An 11,116-nucleotide genomic window follows, 5' to 3' on the forward strand; every position below is an offset into this window, starting at 1 on the left:
TCACTCTAATTTTTATGATTTAATGAATTAATTTATTATTATTATATATTTTTAAAATTAAAGTATCTAAGATCTAATTAATTAATGATCAATTTTATTCTATGAAAATTTTTTATTAATCATCAAGTAAATTTAAAAATACACGTGGCTCCTTAGCCAATCATTCCAGAACTTTCAAATTAATTTATTTTCTTATTAGAGAGAGAGAATTTTCTAATTAGAAAGAGCATCCCAATGCGGCGTTAATTGGGAGTGTTATAACGCCCCTTGGTGTTAAACACCAATGTGGGGTGTTAAAGCACTTGAACGCGTTAAAGCATTTGAACGTAAAGTCTTGAACGCGTTAAAGTGCAGTGGGGTGGGCCAGCCCCTGGCTAGCCCACCCCACATGTATTTTTTTTTATTTTTTAATTATATTTATTAAACGGTTAATTTTAACGACTATTAACGGTTAGTTTTAATTTTTATTAAAAAATTATAAATTATAAAATTAAAAATTAAATAAAACGGTTAGTTTTTTAACGGTTATTTTTTAACGACTAGTTCAAAATTTTTTAACGGCTAGTTCAAAATTAAATAAATAATGAGGGTTAATGTTAAAAGAAATGTGGGTAAATGAGGTATGTTGTTATAATGAGGATGTGATAATAAATTTTATATTTTTTAATGAGGTGAAGGGTATTATAACAAGGATGAATTTTGAATGCCCTTTTTGGGCAATATACTTTATTACTTCTCTCACCTTTTTGTTCACCCCTTTTTCCTTCTGTTAAAAGTATTTTAATAAGGGTGCATCTGCTCTTGAATTTTTCAGGGGCAATATACCTTGTTACTTCTTCTCTCACCTTTTTGTTCACCCCTTTTTCCTTCTGAAAATACTTTTATTAAGTAGGTTTTTACCTCATTAACCTTGATCGTGCAATTTTTATTTTGAAAATTATTTGACATATGTGTTCTTAGTGTATGAGAATTTTAAGTCTAAACTTAGTGTTTTTTTTAATCATTTTGAAGTGTTTTTATTATAGAGTAGAACTGGTAAGTGGAATTCAAATTTAATCTTCTTTTGTAATTTAGAGTTATTGAACATCTTAGAATTAATATTTTTATTACATTTTTATTTTTTAAAAGCTGAAAAAAGGATAATTGTTGATGCCATTGAAAATAAAATCATTTTGAAATTGTGAAACACTTGCAAAACAAAAATTCTTCAAACTGTAATGATAACAATCTCATGATTTACTCAATGATCTAAGGCAATATCAGCATGAAGAATACTCTCAAACATTGAAAGAAACTAACTTAACTTTTTGTTTTGTTTAGTTCTTTTAAGCAGCAAGAGGGGATCCTCCGAAAACATAATATGAAGTATAAAATAGTATAAGAACTCACATGAACTTTGTTTAGTAGAAAAAAAACTAAAAGAAACAATCTTGTTTAGAGCATACTCACTAGTGAACAAGAATTTGAAGAGTCTTATATTCAAAACAAGTTTGATATTTCATGATCGCACAGATCATGCTCACTCCATTTCACCTAAAAACTAATCTTCTTAACAAATGAAAAGACCTTTTCGCGTGATAAATCCATAAGATGGAAGAATCTGAAATCCTGCATAACATAAGATGAAAACATCAGACAGATTGTGTTTCTTTCAAGATCAATAAGACCTATACGAGAAGACGTAGAAGCACACCGCCGACTAGCGAACACAAGTCTTTCAAACGGAAGGACGGCATTTAAAGAAAAGAAACAAAGCAATTATATAGAAGGAAAATAAATGAAAGATAAGGAAATGTAAACCCCTATTTTCTCTGTCTTCCATATTTAGGATGGAATGCTGTATTGCATCTTTGAAAGACTAAAATAGTTCCGAAAGCCATTGCAAGTCGGACAAAACCATGAGAGTGGTTCACAGTCCATTTCAAATGTTTGAATCAAACTAAAATCAAATAAAAACCATAAGTTTAAAGAAAAGAAAAGGCAAAAATTTTCAGCTTTCTATGGAAATGGAGTACAAAAACATTCCAAAACTCTTGAAAATTTAACATGTGTCAACTAACACAATTTCAGGCAATCTACTTATATGGAAGACGCAAAAATTGAGGGGAGGGAAAGGAAAAAAGATGAGGAACAGCTGCCTATTTGGACAGAACTATGGAAAGAAGAGAATTGAAGGAAAATCTCTTTGCCTCTTTTTTACAGGGAAATGAAGAGGGATATAGAGAAAACTAACATACCCTCTCTTCATCACTAACAACCAATCACCACGGGATGTCGCACCATGGACGGACCATCACTGGCCACGGCTGACCATCATCAGGCAATTGCCATTCAGCACCACCAACCATCCTTTGTCACTGCTAGACCCTCATCAATCTTGAGAGATCATCTCCGACAGACATCAATCGTCTGCGAACCTTATAATCAGTCATCGGATCCAACCAATAAACCCCTACTGGTCACTAGAGCTGAACCATGATGATCGTCTATCAAACTGTGAGAACATCCCCATATCATGGTTGGACCATTGCTACACTATACCAAGCATGATTTGGATTTGAAGCAAATGCCTTTAATTGTTAGTTATCTACTTGTCTAGTGTCAATGTTATATGAGAACAATAACTAGACCCAGCTATACTGGTGGCCTACTCAAGTTTAAGTTTCTTCTAATCAAAGCTTTCATTATTCATATACCCATTACTTGACCTCTATTGTGATCAATCAATTTAGGGCTAGTAAAGATAACTATCTGTTGATTATTGTACATAGAAATCACCTTCTTGGCTTGCTACCCAAGTGTGATTTTTTTTACCAAATTTACTACAATGCATAAAGTAGCTAATACATTTACTATGCTGTATTAATGAATTTTCTATCACAATAATATAATCTGAAGTATTCCATCTATTATAGTTTTACCAAACATGATATCAGAGGTAAGTTTCTAATTAGAGTTTTTGAAAGAGGTAGTCTCTATGACCTTCTGCTACCCCTCACCCTATCTCTCTCTTTGTTTTCTTCTTATACATAGTCACATGTAGGGATTGCAAGGAGTAGAGCACTACTACAAACAATACATACCTTTTCAAATTTTTCTACCCGAGCCATACAATACAAATCATTAGAGGGTTCCATCACTTCTCACTCGAGTGGACAATAGATCAATGTTAAATCTTCCAAAGTGTTTCTCTTAGTCGCTATTGCTTAACATATTTAAATGGAGAATAACCAACGTTGACTCATCTTATGCCTTCACTGCTGCTCATCTTATGCCCACACTGATGAAACTTTCAAGAATTATATTTCCATTAAGAGTTTTTCTTTTATTTTTTTAGGTCATCAATGATAAGGTAAGATTCAACGATTATATGTTCCTTCACTTACCAAATTGTACATTAGCAGAACCTCGAATGAACTATAATATAGACCCAAGCTCACTTCTACCAAATTACCTTGACAATTTTCAATTCAACTATAGAATATTCTAACTGTGACTCCCAAAAATCATTTGGTATGATATTCTATCTAAATTAACATGTTATTTTTGAACTAAAAATGTTGTAAAAGTGTTTTGGCTAATTTTCAACTCAAAATCACTTGAACACTCAATTCCAGACTCTTAGAAAGCATCTAATATGAACAATGACCAACATAAGAGAACACATAATCAAGCCTATAAATCACCTATTCCATACTATTTACCTACAAAATAGAAGGGAGAAGAATGATGCAATGAACGAGACATCCAAAAGTAAATTTAAAATCACAAAGATTCTGCACTAACCTGATCTCAATCACCACCAGCTTTTCGGACGGAAACTATGGATGCTGTATCCAGTCTTCCAATTATCTAAATAGATCACCTTGCTCACAGCCCAGTAAGCCAATAGCATTCCCACAAGCATGAAACCCCTCTGAGCCGAGATGCTTCGAAATCTGACAAGCAAATGAGTCACGAAGGCCAGAACGAGTCCAACAACCATGTACAGGAAGCCAATGGCGAAGCCCTCAGCCCCCAGCTGCATTCCAGATCCTTGATAGAAGAAGATTAAGCGATCCGGGTTGTTGCGGTCGGGCAAAACCATGGGCATGTTACGGATGATGTTGTGCATCGTACCGGAGACGCCAAAGAAGTACACGAAGAGGGCGAGGGACATCCAGAGGCGCTGGTCGTGGATGAGAGTGTCGCCGTCAAGGATGCGGCGAACTAGGAAAGGGGCGGATATGAGGATGGCAGCGAGGAGGAAGAGGACCTGGAGGGGAGAGATAGGGGGAGGGCGCAGGATGGCTCCACCGAGGGAGATCTTAGCCTTGGACTCGAGGAATTCAGCCATGGAGTCAGCACCGCGGGAGAACTCGGACTGGTCCATAGGGATGGAATCGCGGAGCGAGACAGTAGAGGCCGGCACGAGGCGGACATGGGGCACGCTGGACACTCCGAAGAGGTCGAACGACTTTTGGGACTGCCCGAATTCGACGTCGCAAAAGAAGATGCGAGATGACAAGGCGTCGTCTTCGTGATGAGCGGAGAAGGAGGCAGAGAGGAGGGAGAATTCGGAGTGGAGATGGGGAAGGCGGAGCTCGGCCTTGGAACGAAGTTGGTTGGCATCGAAGAAGATGAGTAGAGAATAGGGGCGGGGCGTGCCGACGGAGGTAAGGAAGCGGGAGACGAGGCGGTCGTCAAGGTGGATCACGCCGGAGGGAGACTGAGACCTAAGAGACTTCAGCTCCGCTACAAGATCATCGGCGGAACGTCCAGCAGCGCCGCCAGTCATGAGGAGGAGGAGGAGCACAGCGGCGATCTGGAACAAGATAGCCATCTTGTCCGCCCCGCGTCGCCTCTGACTTTCCATTCTACTTAATTTTGTTGAAGGATATTTTTCATTTTAGCACCTAAGTTTTCAAGTTAGGGCCCAAAGTTTAAAAAGCTAGATTTTTCGGAGCATTATATATAATTTTTCCTACAATAAGTTTCAATGCTGTTTTTTTACCTCAAGAAAAGCCGTCGGTTGAAAATTTGCCGAAGTTAGGAGGGCTGATATGTATGAATGATCAATTATTTTTGCAAAAAAAAATGGTGCGTGGGTTTTAATTTAAACGCTCGTTGTACTTGAGCAATGATATTTATTATTTTGTGCGATAAAAATTGTAGGAAAAAAAGGTTATGACTATTTTTGTCAAACTGTATTTCTTTTTTAAAAAAAAAAATACTAAAACAAGACGTAATATATTATTCATCCTGAAAAAAAATTATATTAATATTATTATAATAATTAAATCGTAGTGGTAATAACATAAAATAAAATTATTTATTGTGACTTTGACACATAATCATTCTTTGATCCTCTAAAATATATATTATTAGTTATGTGCCAAATTTAGAATTTATTGATAACAATATATTAGATGGTTAAATAAATAGTAAATAGAAAAAACCTATAAATTAATGATTCCGTCGAACTATTTATTAGCTTGGCCTAATTAAATTGACCAACCTATATAATCCACACGAATCAATCAATTTGCACGTTTAGGGTATGATTGAATTGGTTATTATAGACAGACTTACTGTAATGGGCAAGAGTCGAATCTCGACGAAGCTGAGGCAATGCCCTCCCTTGTAGTGGTCAACTGTAACTTCCCAATTTACCTTTTCATAGATGGCCGTGAGATCAACTGTGTGAGGTCGTTGGGTGGTGAATTCCACCTTTTTACTACAACGAATCAACCAATTTGCATAATCCACATTGTCCCATTGATAGAATAATCTAACTCAATCAACTGAACTGACTAAGTGAAAGTGCTTAGCCTGCCTAAACCAATGAGTTCGTCCAACTACCTTGCTTGGACTAACCTATTAGACCTTCAACCGTCAATTTAGATTGGATCCGTTGAGTTGGTCTGCCCCGCTAAATAATTTAAGCGAATTGAATGGATTGGAGACTCTTCATCTTTCTTGTATTAATGGAGGCTCTTCATCTTTTTTGTATTAATGGAGGCTCTTCATCTTTCTCTTGGAGGCTATAAATAGCCACCCTTGAAAGAGAAGAAGAATAATGTGGAAATAGAGCTCTCTCTCCACTTCACTTTCTTCCATTGAAAGAGATTCATAGTGTTTCCAAAAGATTATGTTGATCCAAGAGACTAGCACCTAGCGGATCGTGTCTAGTTCATGATCTAGTGCGCGTAGATATTGCTAGAGGAGTCACACTTGGGGCTCTCGCTTATTTATGATATCGTGTTCATGATCGTCAAGAAGTACGAGGTATGTTCTTCATTTTATGTCATTTTATTTAAAACTATATATACCATGAAAATCCATAATTTTTAAATATACATACTCAGCTGCACTTTTGATCCAACATGCTTAACATCTACCTCTTAAGATGACTAATCCAAGGTCCAGTCCTAGCAATCTACCATCACTATAACCTTCTCCTTCTCAAATATCTTCCAGAGGCGGAGAAATCTCTTACAACACCTATTGTTACAAGCAATACAAATGAAAATGAAAGCGACAACACTTTACAATTGAGAAATTTTATTTTGGATGTGTGTTTATCGCTTTGGATTACCTCTTGATGGTGAGAAATGCATCAACACTTTGTCTCCAACCCCTCAAGATCCAGCACCTTCAAAACACCTCAAAATTTTCTTTTATAAGGTTGTTGTTCAGACTGATTTCCACCTAACAATCGACTGATCTTACCTATTAGCCGACTGCCCTGTCAAATCCGATTGTTTAAATATGCAGAACTGCTCTTTGTTGACCTATTTGACCACCATCAAACGATTGCTAACCCTTGCAGTCGACTGATCATGAATAGTCGAATCGATCTGCTTTTATTCAACTCCTAATCGACATTAGTCGACTAACATAAAATATTAATCGACTGATGTCACAGTCGAGTTAAACAGCTAAATCGAGTAGCTTTTGTTCGATTTCTAAAGCCATCAGTTGATTGATTGAACACATCAATCGACTGATATTGTAATAAATCACTGCTTATGATTACCATAGTAAATTACTGTTCATAATTACTAAATTCTGTAATAAATTACTGTAATAGTACCATAGCAACGCTGTAGCAACAGTATTTTTTTGAGATTTTGGATTTTTTGCATCCATTAGTAGATTGATACATTCTATCAATCGACTAATACTCTTATTTTAGCCTTACCAAAGTCGAATTCTTCTCTTGTCTGATATTTAGTTGACCTCAACCTACTAAAATTTTTTTTGCCCGACAACCAGTGAACCTTGACATGCTGGAACTTCCTTGTTGCCTAACATCCGATCAACTTTGACATGCCAAGACTTCCTTATTACCTAGCATTCGGTCAACCTTGACTTGTCGAGACTTCTTTGTTACCTGACATCCTATAACTTCATGCCTCATGCCAACTTCCTATTAGACTTCCAACTGTCAAATATCCGATTAATCATGATCCACTTGAACTTTTTATATTTTGTCAAGTATCCGATCAACTTTGATCTACTTGACTTTTTGCTCAACCAACTAAACTTGATCAACCTTGACTAGAGGTCAATTGCATTAACAATCTTTTCTTTTTTGATATTTGATAATATATATAAGTTAGGCTAACTCATTAACCTAACATCCTATTTCTCCTGCCAAGGCATGATTAAAGGTTTTTTAACTTAAACCCTTCATTGTCCCCCTTTGACACACATCATAAACCTCTTTCGAAAATCTATTTTCTTCTTCCATTCCTATAGTCTAACATCATAATAGAGGTTTCCTACCTTTCATTGTCTTTAATGCTCAACCTTAAACATACAATCCTTCATTCGTTCTCTCATTCTCAAATTCATGCATTCTCCTCCTTTCATATCGAAATCATGTCTTTAAGGAAGACCTCCTCTTCAAAGTATGCTCCAACTTCAATCATTGCACCAATAATAATTTAGAGTTCCTAAACCTTTAAAAAAAATTTAAAATCTAAGTTATGTGGTTAGATTCAATCATAATCTAAACCTCCCTTTCAATTTCATATTCTTCTCTTTTTAATATCTTTTTTTATTTTTATCAAGAAAATCACTTTTGAATATTTATCCAAACATATCAGAGGATCAAATATAGTTAAGATGCTTAGGAGTAAGCTTAAACGACTTAAACAAATATGTTTTAGTAAAAAACACGGCCATTATTCGACTGATATTCTACATCAGTCGACTGCTACTCAAAAAATTGCACTTTTAATTGTTAAATTGAATTTCAAAAATGTATAAGTAATTCTATGATTTTTAAAAAATTATGAAATTTCATATAGACATTACTTATGTCAAATACTATTAGGAAAAATTAGTTTTCAATGAAAATATATTTTATTTTCAAATAATGATACAAATTTGAAAACCATTGAAAACTTTAGAGGGCGTTTGGTTTGGAAATTTTTTTCTATTTTATGTTTTTTATTTTCTATTTCTATTTTTCTATTTTTTGATCTAGTTTTTAGAAAATAGAAAATACGTTTGGTATAATATACTATTTTTTATTTTCTAAAAAACAAAATTAAAGAATGCGTTTAGTTTATTAATATAAAAAATTATAAATAAAATAGCTTTTTTTTAATAAAAATACAATCATATCATGGAAAAGGAAAAATCATACAAGAAGGGGATCAACCATATTAGAAAGGGGTCAAACAACCTTCTAATACAGCATTACATAACTTCAAATGTACTGTGAAATCTAATTTAAATTAAATTAATTAATTCAATAAATTTTAATTTAAATATTTATAAATTTAAAAAATAATTTATTTTAAATTTTAAAAAATAAAATTAATGAATTATATTTATTAATTTAATGAATTACTTTATTAAAATAATTATTTTAATGAATTATTTTATTAATATATATATATATATATATATATATATATATTTCTTTTAAATTTTAAAAAATAAAATTAATAAATTATATTTATTAATTTAATAAATTATTTTATTAAAATAATTATTTTTAATGAACTATTTTATTAAAATAAAATTATCAAAATATATTTATTATTTCAATAAATTATTTTATTAAAATAAATATAAATTTATTTTAAATTTTAAAAAAATAAAATTAAAGCATTATAATTATTAATTTAATGAATAAAATAATTATTTTATTAATATATATATATATTTAATTTAAAATTTTTTAAAAAAATTAACAAATTATATTTATTAATTTAATAAATTATTTTATTAAAATAAACTTATCAAATTATATTTATTAATTTAACTAATTATTTTAATAAAATAATTATTTTAATAAATTGTTTTATTAAAATAAATATAAATTTGTTTTAAATTTAAAAAAATAAAATTAAGGAATTATATTTATTAATTTAATAAATTATTTTATTGAAATAATTATTTTATTAAAATATATATAAATTTGTTTTAAATTTTAAAAGATAGAATTAAAAAATTATATTTATTAATTTAATAAATTATTTTATTAAAATCATTATTTTTAATAAATTATTTTATTAAAATAAAATTATCAAATTATATTTATTAATTTAATAAATTATTTCATTAAAATAATTGTGCGATGAAGAGGTGTGCCACACTGTAGCCACCTGTTTTTATTTTCTATTTTTCAGTCGCAGTTTTCATTCTCTATAGAAAATGATATTTTATTATTTTATATTTTCTTAGAAAATGATTTTTTATTTTCTAGAAAATAAGATTGGAAAACACAAAGCGTTTTAACTTCTAGAAAATAAGAAAATAAAAACAGAAAATGATCAAACCAAATGCCCCCTTAATGTTTTACTCTAATTTTGTGTCAACTTAATAAATGGTGATTCCTATCAAACAAATAGACTTCACCAAGGTTTTCCTAAATGATTTTGAAATGGTTTCCAAAGCAATTTTCAACTATGATCTATGAGTTAAATGTATATGACTTGCACATTAACTTTTTTCATGATTGATCATGCAAAATCAACTTAGATTTAATGAAATTAAAATTTATCTTGATGCATCAAATTGCATCTTGAACTTAATTCATCATCCTAACATCTCATTTGTATCTAGTGTGTCTCAATATACATACAAGTCATCCTATGATTTTTGTGAGATGTAAAATAGGTTTTTCCTAAACTAAAGGATTATGCATCTCTATCTAGGCATTCTAAAATTTGACCATTCTATCTATGATGTCAACCAATATCATATTTGTCCTTAATTACAAAGAATTAAAATAATATATGTAAATAAGTATGACATACTTCAAACGCATAACTTCAAAAAAATCTATCATAACTTAAATGATTCATGTATGATATGATATGACAATATTAATTTATATTATCGTGACAAAATAAATATATAATATGATGTCATGACATGTGATGTGGCATACAAGCATGGTAGTTATAGCACAAAGGAAATATCTAAATTTTTCATCTAAATATCATCATCTAATCATTATGCCAAATACAAGATTTAACATATGCCTCAACTTGGAGTGTGTCAAAAAGCCTCAACTTGACACACTTTAGAATTATATCCTATTATGCCAATTTGATCAACTTAATATCTCAATTTTTAATTTGATGCACTAGAAAATCCTCAAAGATAAGATTTAAAATTTTATTTTTAAGATATTACAATACCTTAAAAATATCCTATATTATCACCTTTATCATGGCTAGGTTAACTAACATTCTAATTAAGGTTGACACACTCTAAACCTATCTAGTGTGAAGAGATCACATTCTTAAGAATCCAATATACTTATTGGAGCTCTTTGGGTATACTAGATATTCACCAGAGATAATTTTCTCAGATATCTTCCTAATGACTTTTCTAAACTTCTTAGAAGCCTTAATCACTATTGTCTCCTCAAGATCAACACTAGGGATGACTTCCCTTGCAACCTTGATTTGACTTCTAGGTCCCTAGGGCAATGGTGCAACGGTAGGACATCCGGGTTGTGACCTAGGGACCTGCGGTTCGATCCCCAGCTACGGCGTATTTGCAAGAATTTTCTTCGAAATGGGGAACGCAATCAAAGGATGCTGGGCATCCGGATTGGCCACCGTATACGCTTCCCGATTTATCCTGGTGGTCGGTGGGAAACTTC

The 11,116-nt window shown here is 32.0% G+C and overlaps 1 protein-coding gene across 1 annotated transcript; it reads right to left on the minus strand.

The window, feature by feature from the left end:
• Positions 1 to 1,346: 1,346 nt before the first annotated feature.
• Positions 1,347 to 4,855, minus strand: LOC141813510 (putative dolichyl-diphosphooligosaccharide--protein glycosyltransferase subunit 3). Its single transcript, XM_074701481.1, has 2 exons — positions 3,787 to 4,855; positions 1,347 to 1,608 (listed from the first exon to the last, which is right to left on the minus strand). The coding sequence occupies exon 1, from the start codon at positions 4,853 to 4,855 to the stop codon at positions 3,797 to 3,799; it is 1,059 nt and encodes a 352-aa protein (XP_074557582.1). The 3' UTR covers positions 1,347 to 1,608; positions 3,787 to 3,796.
• Between the last annotated feature and the right edge of the window lie 6,261 nt (positions 4,856 to 11,116).

The sequence above is a fragment of the Curcuma longa genome, chromosome 20 (assembly GCF_044706935.1).
Source record: "Curcuma longa cultivar G26 ecotype Majalengka, Jawa Barat chromosome 20, ITB_CL_G26_1.1, whole genome shotgun sequence".
Lineage (NCBI taxonomy): Eukaryota > Viridiplantae > Streptophyta > Magnoliopsida > Zingiberales > Zingiberaceae > Curcuma > Curcuma longa.

What these genes read in the sequence shown, in the direction of transcription:
- LOC141813510 (XM_074701481.1), bottom strand. Translation starts at nt 4,855, where the DNA reads ATGGAAAGTCAGAGGCGACGCGGGGCGGACAAGATGGCTATCTTGTTC.